Source organism: Pelodiscus sinensis, chromosome 29 (genome assembly GCF_052426305.1).
Source record: "Pelodiscus sinensis isolate ZL-2025 chromosome 29, ASM5242630v1, whole genome shotgun sequence".
Lineage (NCBI taxonomy): Eukaryota > Metazoa > Chordata > Testudines > Trionychidae > Pelodiscus > Pelodiscus sinensis.
The window spans coordinates 13,916,064-13,932,111 of record NC_143080.1 but is presented as its reverse complement, the minus strand read 5'-3'; the positions used below and the strand labels follow the sequence as shown (position 1 = coordinate 13,932,111).

At 73.0% G+C, this 16,048-nt stretch overlaps 1 protein-coding gene across 3 annotated transcripts in view; it reads right to left on the bottom strand.

Annotated features, from left to right (window-relative positions):
- Positions 1–3,282: 3,282 nt before the first annotated feature.
- Positions 3,283–16,048, bottom strand: part of ADAM11 (ADAM metallopeptidase domain 11) — a 55,961-nt gene continuing 43,195 nt past the window's right edge. The window contains exons 21-27 of one of the 3 annotated variants that reach the window (XM_089773920.1): positions 13,773–13,872; positions 11,530–11,649; positions 9,959–10,127; positions 9,536–9,650; positions 8,169–8,259; positions 6,990–7,007; positions 3,283–5,865 (exon numbers count right to left, since the gene is read on the bottom strand). In XM_089773920.1, coding sequence (XP_089630046.1) covers positions 5,850–5,865; positions 6,990–7,007; positions 8,169–8,259; positions 9,536–9,650; positions 9,959–10,127; positions 11,530–11,649; positions 13,773–13,872 — 629 coding nt within the window. In that variant the 3' untranslated portion in view covers positions 3,283–5,849. Of the gene's footprint in view, positions 7,008–8,164; positions 8,260–9,535; positions 9,651–9,958; positions 10,128–11,529; positions 11,650–13,772; positions 13,873–16,048 lie in introns of those variants that run through there. The other 2 variants (XM_089773919.1, XM_089773921.1) reach the window with 2 other exon arrangements.

Below are 16,048 nucleotides of genomic sequence, written 5' to 3'. Positions count from 1 at the left end.
CCACCCAGGTAGCGGGAGATGGACTCAAAGGCTTCCCAGGCCCAGCTGTGCCCTGCAGGCAGCGGGCAGATCCCCTGCTCAGAGCAAGGAGGGGGCAGATCAGAGCAGGCAGGGCTCCCCCGGCTTTGCCCGTCCCGCACAGCTCCAGGCAGCTGCTCTGTGGGGCCTGGCCGGTCAGGCCTGGCACTGCCCAGACAAGCTTACCCGGGCGGGTTGGAAATGACAAACGGGGTGAGGGGGGAGCTGGCCATGCGACGGCTCCCGTGCTTGGAGCTGCAGCAAAGCGCTAGCAGCTCCCGGTGCTCTCCCGCCCGCACGGCACGGCACGTGGCCTCCTGGGCAGGCTGGCTCAGGGCTCTGTGCCCGCCTGGCCGGCCAGTGAGCTGCAGTGAGGCTGGAAGGAGAAACAAAGCAGCCCTGTGCACATCGCTAGAGCAGCTGAGGAGCCAGGCCTGCTGCCCTGCGGTACCTCGGCCTCCGGAGAGAGGTACCAGCCTGTTAGCCACCCGCCCTGTCTCTGGGCCTTGCCGGCCCGCGGGCTGCCTTGCAGTGGCCACACCACGTGCCCAACCCTGCGCATCTTGGCTGCAACTGAGCTGCGGCCAGTCCACTTGGGGGGGGGTTAGGGTAGACACGGCCCAAGTGTTCTGAACGAGGGGTGTTGGGTAGCGTGTCAGTGAACGGCTGTGAGCGCGCATGGCTTCTTCCTGCTTACAGGGCTATTCCGCAGCCCCGGGGCCAGGGAGCCCCCGCCGCCCCGCCCTGCTGCCTCTGGATCCGAGGTAGCGGCGCCGGGAGCCGGCCCGAGAGGAGCCAGTTTCCCATCCAGCTCCCTGTGCAACCGGCTGCCTGCCAGCCCGCGCTCCTGCCTCTGCCACGGGCTGGTCTGGGATAGGACGGCGCTGTGGAGCCCGCAGCGGGATGGACCATCGGTTAGGTCTGGGCTTATCGGTTAGTCTGATCGACCACGTGCGCTTCCCCCGCGTGGGGGTGGGGGCGGGAGCCGGCGCCCTGAGGAGCTGGCTTAAACCCCGGCTCCACCCGCCCTCCCCCACGTGTCCCAAGGGGGGAAAGGGGTGGGGGAGGCTGCCATGAAGCAGCCTCTGACTGTGGTGGTCCGGGCTGGTCGCCGGCAGCAGCTCCTGAGCTCGGTCCCCTCCCCCTGCCCTGCTGAGAGCCGCCAGCCGTGCCACAGGGACCGACACGCTCCCCTGCTGAGCTGCTCTGGTCCCCCCCAGGGACAGGCCCTGCCCGTGGCAGCAGGGAATCGCCCCCCCCCTTGTGGTGGCCAGTGGGCAAAGCGCATCAGCTGTTCCAGCAGCTGCTTCTCACTCTGCATTGGGCTCGGGGAGGGGGAGGGGAAGGGGGAGCGGGAAGGGGAGGACCCGCCCAGGATTTAACCCCCCCCTGCAGAGCGGGGAGTCACCTTTGCTGCTGGCCCTGCCTTGTGGCCAGGTTGCTGAGCCTTGTTACACACGGCCCTGTCCCACCCCAGAGGTGGCTGCTTTTCCAGGGGGGGAATGGTCCATGCCCATCGGTTTGCAAAGCCCTGCGGCGGCCGGTTTCAAACTCCTCGCCCCCCCCAGACAAGGGGCTTGCCAGCCTGCTCCCAGCCCTGACAGCCCCCTTGGCCCAGCCCCTGCGCCTGGAGCAACCGCGCCGGCAGCCTCCTTGGCAGCAGGGCCGAGCCCCTGGGGGTCGCAGCCTGGGGCACGTCCACTGGGCGACCGCCTGGTGCGGCGAGTCCACAGCAGCTGCTGACGCTGAGCCGCGGCTGGGGGCCGCTGAGGTGCGTCGGGGCGGAAGGGCCGTTCCCCAGGCCGCCTGCCATCACGGCTCCTGCCCCGCGCGCAAGCCTCGGCCTGATGGGCTAAAAGGGACCCTCAGGCTCCCAGGTGGGGCCCACACTTGGCCCGTCGGTCCCCGGGCAGAACCACCCTCCTGTGCGGCGGCCCCTTCTCTCCTGGGGTCCATCCCACCACCGCCGGGGTCTCTGCCTCGGGCCCCTCCGTCTGGACACACCCCCCCCCCCCGTTCTCCAGCCCAGAGCAACTCCCGGCCAGCCCCGAACGGGGGGTTATTGAGCGTTGAACCCAGCACAGGATCTCTCAGGCCTGTGGGCCTGGCCCCCTCCGCCAGCTCGTCTGAGTCTCCCCTGCAGCCGGGGGCTTCTACCAACGCCATGTCCAGGTCAGAGGCTCCCTCCTTCCAGCCGAGTCTCCAATGTTCCCTGCAGCAGCCCTCCCCCCGCCCTGGGGCCCCCTCCCTCCGTTGTTCTGCCCTGGCTGGAGCCAGCTGCGCAGGTCACTGGGTCCCTGCAGCCCGTTGGCCAGAACGGCTGAACTGTCCGAGCTGGGTCACCCGCTCCCCAGTTGCTGGGTCTCCAGTTTTGTGCTGCTCCCGATAACACCAGACTCCCTCTCCCCTCCCTCCGTTACACCAGGGCCCCCCGTTCAGAGTAGTTCCAAGCAGCCCGGGGTACATGTTCCTCCCCCTCCCTGCTCCACTCAGCAGTGACGGACCCCCAGGCTGGGACTGGGGGCAGCGCAGACCCGGGCAAAGCCCACGGGAGAGAGGCCGACGGGGGACGCCGCGGGACAGGCCCTGGCAGCGAAGCCTGGTGCTGTGGCGAGCATGGGGCCTGTGCCCCTCGCGCCCCCGGCCAGGCAGCTTGCAGCCCAGCACACGGCTCCTCCGGCGGCTGCCTCAGGCCCAGGTGGGTGAATGAGCCTCAGCTGGGCAGAGAAACCTGCTCACAAGAGTGTCCGTAGTGAAAGGCCCAGCCCAGCTCTGTGCACATGGCGCCCAGCAGGGCCCGCACGTGCCTGTGCCCCAAGCTCCACAAGGGCAGGGTGCTGGTGCAGCGGGCGCTAGTGCGTCAGGCCGGGGGCCCTGGGCTGGGCTGCGCGCGTTAGGCCGTGTCCCTCGCCACGGTGCAGCTCAGCCCCGGGGGAGCGGAGCCGCATGTGCACGGATCTCTGTCCGGGGCCGTGCGCTGGAATCACGTGCAGTGCTGCCCTCTGCTGGAGGGAATTAAAACTGCTCACCTGCATACCATGGGCTTGTACTGCTGGTGGCGATTCCCCTTTGAGGCTCTGGGTGCGGGTTCTGCCCCCGCTGCCGCGGCGCGTGCTGAGCACGTGACCCATGACACTTTGGTGCCCACAGATGAGCTTCCTTCCCCCCGTTGCGCAGTCGCCCTGGGGCTGTGGCAGGTTAGCGCCTGGCAGCACGTGCTCAGCCCTGCTCCGTGGGCGTAAATGAGGCGTCTCAGAACGGGGCCCCGGTTCTCCAAAGACTCTTTATTGTGACTGGTCCAAGGCCGCTTCCCGTCAGGCCGGGGCTGGAAGAGCCAAGCCCGCGACCTGGAGCCCAGTGGCAGCTGGTAGCGACCCCCCCCCCCTGCTGCAGGCTCTCGGTGTGGTCACGGGTGGGCAAATCTGACCCACTGGCCTCCTTCAACAGCTGGGTCCAGGGCACTCAGGGGCCGGTGGTGCACGCTCTGGTGCCGGTGGTGCAAAGCGTGCGTGTGCCCTGCAGCCCTCGGGCTTGTGCGAGATCGTCCAGTGCCACTGGCGGCCGTGACTCCGTGGTGCTGGGACGAAGGGGAGGTGCACGGCCACAGGCGGCACCAGCCATTGGGGGCCTATTTGGTCCATATGCTCCGTGCGGGCCCCCGAGGCACCATCCCGGCCTGGTCACTGAGCGGGGCCCTGGCCCTGCCTGGGACAGGGAACCGGGCGGCCCCTGGGGACTGTGCTGAGGGTTGCTCAGCCCCCGCCGGGCCCTCAGCGAAGGTCAGTGCAGCTGCCTGGGCCCGCACGGCCAGCCCCCGGGAAGGCCCAGGCTCTGGGGCAAAGGGGCAGGCGGGGGCTCAGCAACTGGCCATGGCGGGGCAGTGCCGGGGGTACGGGGTCCCCCACGCCACCAAGTTACTTGCAGCCAGTCCGGAAAGACCCAGGAGCAGAACACGGGGCTGCCAGCAGCCCTCTCGCCCTGGCTGTACCACCCCCCGCCCTGTGCTCCGGGGGGGCTGTACTGCCCTCATCCCTGTGCTCCGGGGGGGCTGTACTGCCCTCATCCCTGTGCTCTGGGGGGGCTGTACTGCCCTCATCCCTGTGCTCTGGGGGGGCTGTACTGCCCTCATCCCTGTGCTCCGGGGGGGCAGTACTGCCCTCATCCCTGTGCTGGGGGAGGGGGCTGTACTGCCCTCATCCCTGTGCTGGGGGAGGGGGCTGTACTGCCCTCATCCCTGTGCTCTGGGGGGGCTGTACTGCCCTCATCCCTGTGCTCCGGGGGGGCTGTACTGCCCTCATCCCTGTGCTGGGGGAGGGGGCTGTACGGATCCCAGGCAGATGTGGCTGCGGGTCCCAAGTCTCCGCCCAGGAGAGCAGGGGGGCTGTGTGGAGGGGCAGGGGAGCCTGGGGGTGAGGCCCCCACTGGGGCCGGGGCGGCGGCTGCTCGGTCCCCTCCTCCTTGGGAACCGTCTCGCTGGAGCTCGGCGGCTTGTGCCCAGGGCGGGCTGCGCGTGGGACGGGCCGCGGGGCAGAGCCGGGCCCGGCCAGGTGGGAGGGGCTTGCACAAGGGCCCCGCTGCCCCGCCCCGGCGGCAGCTTGTACCCAGGCCTGAAAAGCCCCCGGCCCCGGCCTGCAGAGCCCCCTGCTGCACGTCACTCTCGGGGGCGGGGCGGGGGGGCCTTTGCCGGCCGGCACAGCGCTGGAAGGGAAACGTCCGGGTTCCGGGCCTGGCGCCCAGCTCCATGGGGCGTTTCCCCAGGGCCAGTAGCTGTGCGGCATCGTCTCCGGCCCCGGCTCCTCCACGGGCCCCTGGCAGGAATGGCTGGCCCAGCCTGCCTGGCACCCGCAGGGCTTCCCTCCAGCCTCAGTGCTGGAAGCCAGGCCGGCAGGCCTGCCAGGAATGACCATCAAGGAGCAGCCTCGGCCCTGGGCAGCCGCCAGCATGATCGCACCTGGGGGTTGTGTGGGGAAACTGAGGCACGGGTGGAGGAGGCAATGCCTGTGGCTGTGCAGCTGGGGGGTGTGGACGTGCCAACTGCTGGCCCGAGGAACCCACCGTGCAGAGGGGGCAGCTCAGGGCTGAGGCCCGCCTGCCATGGCTCTTTGTCGGCGCCGGAGTAGCCGGGTTGGGCCCCGGCGCTGGAGCAGTGAGGGGGAGGGGGCTGCTGGACTTGGCCGCGCCGTGCTGGGGCGAGCAGCTTTGGGGCGTCCCATGGCAGAGCTGGGCCATTACAGCCCTCCCACCCCCTGTTCCTTGGGCGGGGGCTGTGGGGGGACTGTGCCCTGCATGGATGGGGCAAGGGGTGTGTGGGGCACTGGGCCATGTGGGGCTGGGCACCGCTCCGCGTTTGCAGCCATGGCAGGGCGGCTGTGTGTGCAGGGACATCAGGCCAAAGACTAACCCCCCCCCCCTACATTCAGTGTGCGGCTTTGCTTTACAAACATCCCGGCAGAGTCCCAGCAGCCGGTGCGGGCCCGGGGCGGCTCTGACTATGCAGCCGGCTCCTTCGCCCGCCGGTCTCTGTGCCGCCTGCCGGGGACGCCGGCCTGTGCCCGCGCCGTGGGGCAGGTACATTCCGTGGTGGCAGTCCAGTGCGGTGGGAGTGGAAGCTACATTCAGGCAGGGACGGGCAGCAGCCGCCCGCCGAGGAGACCGTGCACGGGGCCAGCTGCGCACGAGTCTGCAGAGTCGGGCCCCTCCAGTGCCAGGCGCTGGGCGCAGCGGAAGACGGTGTCATTGGTTGGTCGCCCAGCTGGCGGCTCCAGCACGTGGCTGGTTTTAGGGAGATTTCTCCCCCCGGCGGAGGGCAGGCAGCCAGAAGGGTGGCCAGGCTAGGCCCCTCCCGACCTGCAACACAGAAGGGAGCGGCCCGTTAGCGCTGGCGCCAGGCGGGGCAGAGCAAGGGGCCAGGCTCTGGTTAGTGCCCATCCCGCTGCTGCTCTCCACACCAGGCCCCTCGCAGGTCGGGGTGCTTGGGCCTCCCTGCCCCACACCCTGCGCACTAGGGGACGTTTCCGGGGCCCCCTGCAGGAGCAATGCGTCAGCCGGGGGTGAGCGTTGCGCTCCGGCCCCACTGGCTGGGACACTCCTCGCCCCACGCTGCAGCCCCAGGCTCTGCCCTCCACGTGCAACGTGCAGGCCCCAAGCTGGCCCTGGCAGCCAGCACATCCCTCGCCCCATGCGGGCTCCACAGCCCAGCCCCAGCAGTGACAGGCCCCAGGCCCGGCCTCTGGACTGGGCCCCACCGCGACCTGGCCAGGGTGGGCTTTGAACCAGCCACCTCGAGCCAGAGGCACCATGGCCAGGCCCCAGCCCCCCATCACCTGGGCTCAAGCACATGCGGGTCAAGGCCCTACGGCTCCAGGTGCCCTGTAACCTGAGGAACCTCGGGCTCCTGGGATAGCTCCGGCCTCTAAGCTGCCCCGGGGCAGGGAGGGGCGACCCCAGCAAGCGCCCAGGGGTGAGGAAGGATGTGGGCGCAGATGGGCATGGCCCCAGGGGCAACGAGATGGACACAGACAGTGACGTGGTGGGAGGCTGAGATGGGGCCCAGTCCCTGCCCTGGTGCCCAAGGAGCCGGCTGCTCTGCTCCCGGCCCACGCTGGGCAGGGCTGGCACGGAGCCGATGGAGCGCGTGGGGCAGGGAGCCAGGCTGCCTCTCTCCCGGCCCAGGGCCAGCTGTGGCTGGCAGCCAGGAGCAGGCTGGCCCAATGGGCAGAGGCAGCACAGCCCCGGAGCCCCCGCCTCTCCAGCCCGGCACAGCCCAGGGCACCCTGGCAGCCCCCAGGCCATGCGGGGCTGGCGGCTGAGCCCCGGGGGGTGGGATGGAGGGGACGGCCCGTGCAGCAGGTTCCAGGCGGGTGCAGCAGGAGGCGATGGGCGCGTGCCAGCAGCGAGTGCAGGGCTGAGATGGGATGGAGATGGGTGACGGCGGGAGGGGCTACGCCAGCCCCGGCGGAGCCGGGTCGTACCTTCCTCTGCGGATGTTCCTTGGCGCGAGAGAGGAGAGAGGGCTGGTTAGCGAGGCCCCGGGGCGAGGCCCGGCCCTGCCAGGACCCTCGCCAGGAGCCAGCCCCCAGCCACGGGCTTCGCAGGCCAGGCACAGGGTGCTGGGCTGGGGCAGCGCTCACTGTGCGGCTTGGGGCCGGGGCAAACTCCAGCCCAGCAGGGGCGGGCGGAGGGCTGGGCCCCTCTGTGGCTGGGCGCAGCTGCGGGCTCAGGCAAGAATGCGCCAGGGCAGGGGTCAGTGCGGGTGGGACGTGTGGGGAGGGGCCACTGCAGCCCCTGTTCCTGACCCACGGCCCAGTCTCCACCCCAGGAGCACCTTCCCCGCGCCCTCCCCCTTGGAAAACTCACCCCAGGCCAGTGCCCCCTCCCCCGCCCTGCCCCCCGGAAAGCTGTGCCCCTCCCCCGCCCTGCCCCCCGGGAAGCTGTGCCCCTCCCCCGCCCTGCCCCCCGGGAAGCTGTGCCCCTCCCCTGCCCTGCCCCCCGGGAAGCTGTGCCCCTCCCCTGCCCTGCCCCCCGGGAAGCTGTGCCCCTCCCCTGCCCTGCCCCCCGGGAAGCTGTGCCCCTCCCCCGCCCTGCCCCCCGGGAAGCTGTGCCCCCGCTCAGCCCAGGTCAGGGCTTTCGCCAGCCGCACGCAACACGCAGGCGCAGCCCATGGAGCTCCCTGTCACCCGGGTCTCCCCTTGGGCCAGGCAGGCCCCTCCACCGGCAGCCGCATGCTCCTCCGCCCCGCGCTGGGGGCCCGGGCGGCAGGTGGGGGGGCTGCTTGCTGGGTTACACCTGCCCCTCTCCCGCCTGCCCCGTGGGGCCCAGGGTCTCCAGCCCCCCACTCCAGGTGCCCTGTCTGCTTCCGCATGCCCCACAGCCCTCGGCCCTGCCCGCCCGGCCTCCTGCAGCCGAGCTGCCTCTGGGCTGGCAGGGCCCTGGCATGGGCCCCAGAGAGCCAGGCGCCCAGAGGCTCCGGGGCAGCCCTGGCGCATCCCTGGGGCGCTGGAGGGCGTGGGCTAAGGGGCGGGGCGTAGCTGTGTGGGGCGCCCCCCCGCCAGGAGCCCTGCCCCGCCCTGCTCAGTGCCAGGCCCAGCGGCTGGCTGCCTGGGGCGTGCTCCCTCCCGCGGCACCGGGCAGCGCCAGGCCCCTGTGCTTACTTGAAGCCCCAGCCGGTGCCCCCCAGGACAATGGCCGCCACCAGCACGGCGCCCGCGATGGAGCCGATGATGATGTTGGTGCCGCTGGGACCTGCAAGGAGGGCAGAGCCGTGCTCAGGTCCGGTGTGGGGCCGGCGCCGGGCCCCGCGTGGCCCCTCCCAGACGCCGAGTCAGAAGTGTCCCCCACGGCCCTCCCTCCGGGGTGGTCCCCCATCCCTCTGGCTCAGCAAACGCCCCCCCAGGCCCGGCCCCCCACGGGGACACGCTGAGCAGGGCCGGCCACGCCACCCTGGCTCCCAGCAGCCAGCAGGGGGCGCTCCCCCAGCTCCCCCTTCCCACAGCCCGTGGCGCCGCGGGCTCAGCTGTGGGGCCTTCGTGCCCCTGTGGGACCCCAGCAGTAGCTCGTGGCTCTAAGCCTGGCTAGCACAGCCCTGTGGAGACGCCCCAGCTGCCTGCCCCACAGGCCGAGGGCGGAGGGCAGTGAGGGAGAGGCCTGTGGAGCTGCTGGGCGGGCTGGGGCCAGCGCAGCCCCAGCCTCGCCCCGGCCCAGCTGTCCTGCGGCACACGGTGCCAGCCTTCTCGGGCAGGGGGTGGCCCCGGGCATGGCTCGGGGGTCTCGGGATGCCCCTGGGGGAGGGCTGGCTGGCTGAGTGAGCAGGGGCAGGGAGGGGCTTGTGAGCAAGGCGAAGAGAGGTGGGGTCTGGCCTTGGGGCCTGTGGGGCTAGGGAGGCTGTGGGGCTCCATGGGGCTAGGGAGGGGGGCCTGGCCATGGGGCTAGGGAGGCTGTGGGGCTCCATGGGGCTAGGGAGGCTGTGAGGCTCCATGGGGCTAGGGAGGCTGTGGGGCTCCATGGGGCTAGGGAGGCAGGCCTGGCCATGGGGCTAGGGAGGCTGTGGGGCTCCATGGGGCTAGGGAGGGGGGCCTGGCCATGGGGCTAGGGAGGCGGGCCTGGCCATGGGGCTAGGGAGGCTGTGGGGCTCCATGGGGATAGGGAGGCGGGCCTGGCCATGGGGCTAGGGAGGCGGGCCTGGCCATGGGGCTAGGGAGGCTGTGGGGCTCCATGGGGCTAGGGAGGGGGGCCTGGCCATGGGGCTAGGGAGGCTGTGAGGCTCCATGGGGCTAGGGAGGCTGTGGGGCTCCATGGGGCTAGGGAGGCAGGCCTGGCCATGGGGCTAGGGAGGCTGTGGGGCTCCATGGGGCTAGGGAGGCTGTGAGGCTCCATGGGGCTAGGGAGGCTGTGGGGCTCCATGGGGCTAGGGAGGCAGGCCTGGCCATGGGGCTAGGGAGGCTGTGGGGCTCCATGGGGCTAGGGAGGGGGGCCTGGCCATGGGGCATGGGGGGGCGGCCAGGGGGCTCTGGGCACGGACCCTTGTATCTCTCGGGTTCGCCGGTGGGCTTGGGCCCCGGGAGGGGGTCATAGACGCTGCAGTCCTTCCCCGTCCAGTCCGCGTGGCAGATGCACGTGGCCTCGCTGCTGCAGACCTGCGGCGAAGGAGAAGGAGGCGGGTGAGGGGGGAGCCGCGATGGGGGCTCGCTGGCCTTGGGCTGCCTTCCCCCAGGCGGCTCCCCACGGCCCGACAGCCCTGAGCACGAGTGGAGCAGCCCTCCCAGGCCACTGGCCCACGCTGGCCCTCCCGTGGGCCCGGGCGGCTGGCTCGTGCCGCAGGCTGCAGGGGCGGGGTGTCCGGGAAGCGGGCGGCGCACACAGAGCTGCCGGGGGTTCCCGAGCGCGGCGGGAACGCGGATCGCGTCTCCGGGCTTTCCCACGCCCCCGCCGCGCGAGGACTCACCCCGTGGTCGGAGCAGATCTTCCCGTCCCCGCTGCCGGGGCAGGCGCTGAAGTTAAAGGCGGCGGCGGGAAGGCATCTGTGCTCACGACAGACCATGCTGGGCCCGCAGGGCGTCCCGTCCTCCACGTAGCTCAGCTCCGAGCCGTCCACCTGCTGCACGCGCCCGCCTCTGGGGAGGAAGAGGTGCTGAGGGGGGGCGGGGTCACTGTCCGACATGCCCCAGGGGGTGCAGGCTGGGGCACGAACCCCCTTTGCCCCCCGGGATCAGGCTCCTGGCTGTGCAGCCGGCTCGGCCGCCTCTGGCTGGGGGCGACTGCCTCTGCCCGGCTCTGCCAGGGAAGGGGAAAGGGCCCCGGCCCCGAGGGCTGACAGACGCCCAGGCCAGGGCTGGCTCCCAGCGAGCTGCACGGGAGGCGGCGGAGGCTCGAGGAGCCGTGGGGGAGCCGGGGGCCCGATCCTGCGCTAAGGCCAGGCGGCCGCTGGACAGGGCTGAGCACCACGGCCAGGCCGCCCGCCCCCGGCGCAGCCCCACACGGGGCCTCGGGACGCTTCCACGTCCGGGCAGCTGGCGCAGCCACAGCACCCGGCGGAGCGGCCCGTGGCCTGGCCTGCGGCTCCTGGGTCTGCCCATTGCTCTGCTGAGCGGGGAAACCGGAGCGCCCGGAGCCAGGGCCCTCGGGCCGGGGCAGTGACTGGGGCCCTGCCCAAGAGGGGGCTCTGCACCCGGGAGCAGGACTGTCGACTCTCCCATTGCACGACCCCGAACCCCCCTTCCCCAAGGCCCCGCCCCTTCCCAGAGGCTCCGCCCCCGCTCCATCCCCCACCCACTTTCCCTGGGCTGGGGCAGAGGTTGGAATGTGGGGAGCTGAGGGCGCTGGCGGCGGGTGCAGGCTCTGGAGCGGGGCTGGGGATGCAGGAGGGGGCGCAGGGCTGGAACCGAGGGGCCCAGAGACCCTGTGGAAGTCAGGAGGTGGCTGTGGGAGGGGTTTGGGGGCAGGAGGGGGTTCTGACCTGGGGCGGGGGCGGGGGCGGGGGAGGGCAGGGGCTCAGCCAGCCAGACTGGCTCAGGTGGCTCAGGCAGGCTGGCCCAGGCTCTGTGCGACTCCCGGACGTGCCCCTAGGCTGAGGACTCGGGGGGCCCACGCACAGGCGCTATCCCTGCAGCTCCCATTGGCCACGGTTCCTGGCCAATGGGAGCTGCAGAGTCAGCGCTGGAGGCAGAGCTTCCCTACCTGACCCTCTGCTTAGGGCTCGCAGAGACGCGCTGGCCACGTCTGGGGGCTGTGCCAGGCCAGGGCCCAGCCTGCCTGAACCTCTCTGCGCCGCCGACCAGACGTCTGGGTCAGACCAGAGACCTGGCCACCCGACACTGGAGCTAGGCCAGAGCCCAGGGCGTGGGGCTGATCCCCACAGGAGAGGGCTGTGCCTGTAGGGGAACAGGACACCCCCAGCCCTGGCCAGTAATGCCCCACAGTGGGCCCTGGCGCCAGGGAGCTGGTGGCCCCGGAGGGCCAGGGCGCAGGGGCACTAAGCCAGCGCAGGCCATGGGCCGGCCCCGGGCACCCGCCCACCTGCAATCGATGTATCGGTTCTGGTGGTAGAAGGTCATGGTTGTGATCTCGCCGGCGAGCTCGCCGAGCCGTGGTGCGCCCGTCACATTGGTGCACAGCAGTGACCCGCACAGCACGTCCCTGCAAGGTGGAAACAGAGTGCGGTGGGTGGGCCCAAGGCAGGAGCCCGGCCTGGCCCAGAGACCCCCACGCCCGCCCAGCCACAGCCCGGCCCGGCCCAGAGACCCCCATGCCCGCCCAGCCACAGCCCGGCCCAGCCCACAGACCCCCACGCCCGCCCAGCCACAGCCCGGCCCGGCCCAGAGACCCCCACGCCCGCCCAGCCACAGCCCGGACCGACCCAGAGACCCCCACGCCCGCCCAGCCACAGCCCGGACCGACCCAGAGACCCCCACGCCTGCCCAGCCACAGCCCGGCCCGGCCCAGAGACCCCCACGCTCGCCCAGCCACAGCCCGGCCCGGCCCAGAGACCCCCATGCCTGCCCAGCCACAGCCCGGCCCGGCCCAGAGACCCCCACGCCTGCCCAGCCACAGCCCGGCCCGGCCCAGAGACCCCCACGCCTGCCCAGCCACAGCCCGGCCCGGCCCAGAGACCCCCACGCCTGCCCAGCCACAGCCCGGCCCGGCCCAGAGACCCCCACGCTCGCCCAGCCACAGCCCGGCCCGGCCCAGAGACCCCCACGCCTGCCCAGCCACAGCCCGGCCCAACCCAGAGACCCCCACGCCCGCCCAGCCACAGCCCGGCCCGGCCCAGAGACCCCCACGCCCGCCCAGCCACAGCCCGGCCCGGCCCAGAGACCCCCACGCCCGCCCAGCCACAGCCCGGCCCGGCCCAGAGACCCCCACGCCCGCCCAGCCACAGCCCGGCCCGGCCCAGAGACCCCCACGTCCGCCCAGCCACAGCCCGGCCCGGCCCAGAGACCCCCACGCCCGCCCAGCCACAGCCCGGCCCGGCCCAGAGACCCCCACGCCCGCCCAGCCACAGCCCGGCCCGGCCCAGAGACCCCCACGCCCGCCCAGCCACAGCCCGGCCCGGCCCAGAGACCCCCACGTCGGCCCAGCCACAGCCCGGCCCGGCCCAGAGACCCCCACGCCCGCCCAGCCACAGCCCGGCCTGGCCCAGAGACCCCCACGCCCGCCCAGCCACAGCCCGGACCGACCCAGAGACCCCCACGCCTGCCCAGCCACAGCCCGGCCCGGCCCAGAGACCCCCACGCCCGCCCAGCCACAGCCCGGCCCGGCCCAGAGACCCCCACGCCCGCCCAGCCACAGCCCGGCCCGGCCCAGAGACCCCCACGCTCGCCCAGCCACAGCCCGGCCCGGCCCAGAGACCCCCATGCCTGCCCAGCCACAGCCCGGCCCGGCCCAGAGACCCCCACGCCTGCCCAGCCACAGCCCGGCCCGGCCCAGAGACCCCCACGCCTGCCCAGCCACAGCCCGGCCCGGCCCAGAGACCCCCACGCCTGCCCAGCCACAGCCCGGCCCGGCCCAGAGACCCCCACGCTCGCCCAGCCACAGCCCGGCCCGGCCCAGAGACCCCCACGCCTGCCCAGCCACAGCCCGGCCCAACCCAGAGACCCCCACGCCCGCCCAGCCACAGCCCGGCCCGGCCCAGAGACCCCCACGCCCGCCCAGCCACAGCCCGGCCCGGCCCAGAGACCCCCACGCCCGCCCAGCCACAGCCCGGCCCGGCCCAGAGACCCCCACGTCCGCCCAGCCACAGCCCGGCCCGGCCCAGAGACCCCCACGCCCGCCCAGCCACAGCCCGGCCCGGCCCAGAGACCCCCACGCCCGCCCAGCCACAGCCCGGCCCGGCCCAGAGACCCCCACGCCCGCCCAGCCACAGCCCGGCCCGGCCCAGAGACCCCCACGTCGGCCCAGCCACAGCCCGGCCCGGCCCAGAGACCCCCACGCCCGCCCAGCCACAGCCCGGCCTGGCCCAGAGACCCCCACGCCCGCCCAGCCACAGCCCGGCCCGGCCCAGAGACCCCCACGCCTGCCCAGCCACAGCCCGGCCCGGCCCAGAGACCCCCACGCCCGCCCAGCCACAGCCCGGCCTGGCCAACCAACCCCCCACACCCACCTCAGACTGGTTTCAGGGAGCGGGTCCAGGGCAGGAGGGTGTTTCTGGGTGTGGGGGCAAGACCCTCCTGGCACAGGGCAGGTGGGCAGTGAGCGGAGGGTGGGGAGGCCAGCGCAGGGCTGTACAGAGGATGTGGCGATGCCCGGGCCCCACCACTTACTGCTTGTTGCACTGCGCCCAGGCCGGGCCCGCACGCCCGCAGTTCCCTCTCTCGGTCCCTTCCACGTTTAGCTTCTCGTAGCAGAACCTGTCAGCGGCCGCTGGGGCAGGAGGGGTTCGGTCACCCACGGGTGTGGCCCTGTCCCCCTCACTACCCCTGCCAGAAAGCATGTGCTCCTGCCCCACCTGGCAGAGTGCCCCGGGGGGGCCGGCGTGTAGGGGGGCTCACATGGGGCAGCCTGGCCATCACGCTCCTGATTTGCAAACACACGTCCCTGGGTCGTGGCTGCGCCCCACCAGGACCAGGGCATGGCCAGAGCGGCCCCCGGCCCGCAGCCGAGAATTTCCCGGCGGGCGAGGGGCGACACCCGCGCTCTGCGTGTCCATGGGCAGTGGGCGGGCGAGGGGCGACACCCGCGCTCTGCGTGTCCGTGGGCAGCGGGCGGGCGAGGGGCGACACCCGTGCTCTGCGTGTCCGTGGGCAGCGGGCGGGTGAGGGGCGACACCCGTGCTCTGCGTGTCCGTGGGCAGTGGGCGGGCGAGGGGCGACACCCGCGCTCTGCGTGTCCGTGGGCAGTGGGCGGGTGAGGGGCGACACCCGTGCTCTGCGTGTCCGTGGGCAGTGGGCGGGCGAGGGGCGACACCCGTGCTCTGTGTGTCCGTGGGCAGTGGGCGGGCGAGGGGCGACACCCGTGCTCTGCGTGTCCGTGGGCAGCGGGCGGGTGAGGGGCGACACCTGCGCTCTGCGTGTCCGTGGGCAGCGGGCGGGTGAGGGGCGACACCCGCGCTCTGTGTGTCCGTGGGCAGCGGGCAGGTGAGGGGTGACACCCGCGCTCTGCGTGTCTGTGGGCAGCGGGCAGGTGAGAGGCGACACCCGTGCTCTGCGTGTCCGTGGGCAGCGGGCGGGGGAGGGGCGACACCCGCGCTCTGCGTGTCCGTGGGCAGCGGGCGGGGGAGGGGTGACACCCGCGCTCTGCATGTCCGTGGGCAGTGGGCGGGCGAGGGGCGACACCCGCGCTCTGCGTGTCCATGGGCAGTGGGCGGGTGAGGGGCGACACCCGCGCTCTGCGTGTCCATGGGCAGTGGGCGGGTGAGGGGCGACACCTGCGCTCTGCGTGTCCATGGGCAGTGGGCGGGTGAGGGGCGACACCCGCGCTCTGCGTGTCCATGGGCAGTGGGCGGGTGAGGGGCGACACCCGCGCTCTGCGTGTCCATGGGCAGTGGGCGGGCGAGGGGCGACACCTGCGCTCTGCGTGTCCGTGGGCAGCGGGCGGGCGAGGGGCGACACCCGTGCTCTGCCTGTCCGTGGGCAGTGGGCGGGGGAGGGGCGACACCCGCGCTCTGCGTGTCCGTGGGCAGCGGGCGGTCGAGGGGCGACACCCGTGCTCTGCGTGTCCGTGGGCAGCGGGTGGGCAAGGGGCGACACCCGCGCTCTGCGTGTCCATGGGCAGTGGGCGGGCGAGGGGCGACACCCGCGCTCTGCCTGTCCGTGGGCAGTGGGCGGGCGAGGGGCGACACCCGTGCTCTGCGTGTCTATGGGCAGTGGGCGGGTGAGGGTCGACACCCGCGCTCTGCGTGTCCGTGGGCAGTGGGCGGGGGAGGGGCGACACCTGTGCTCTGCGTGTCTATGGGCAGCGGGCGGGCGAGGGGCGACACCCGTGCTCTGCGTGTCCGTGGGCAGTGGGCGGGGGAGGGGCGACACCCGTGCTCTGCGTGTCTATGGGCAGTGGGCGGGTGAGGGGCGACACCCGTGCTCTGCGTGTCCGTGGGCAGCGGGCGGGCGAGGGGCGACACCCGCGCTCTGCGTGTCCGTGGGCAGTGGGCGGGTGAGGGGCGACACCCGTGCTCTGCGTGTCCGTGGGCAGTGGGCGGGCGAGGGGCGACACCCGTGCTCTGCGTGTCCGTGGGCAGCGGGCGGGCGAGGGGCGACACCCGCGCTCTGCGTGTCCATGGGCAGTGGGCGGGTGAGGGGCGACACCTGCGCTCTGCGTGTCCATGGGCAGCGGGTGGGCAAGGGGCGACACCCGCGCTCTGCGTGTCCATGGGCAGTGGGCGGGCGAGGGGCGACACCCGCGCTCTGCCTGTCCGTGGGCAGTGGGCGGGCGAGGGGCGACACCCGCGCTCTGCGTGTCTATGGGCAGTGGGCGGGTGAGGGTCGACACCCGCGCTCTGCGTGTCCGTGGGCAGTGGGCGGGGGAGGGGCGACACCTGTGCTCTGCGTGTCTATGGGCAGCGGGCGGGCGAGGGGCGACACCCGTGCTCTGCGTGTCCGTGGGC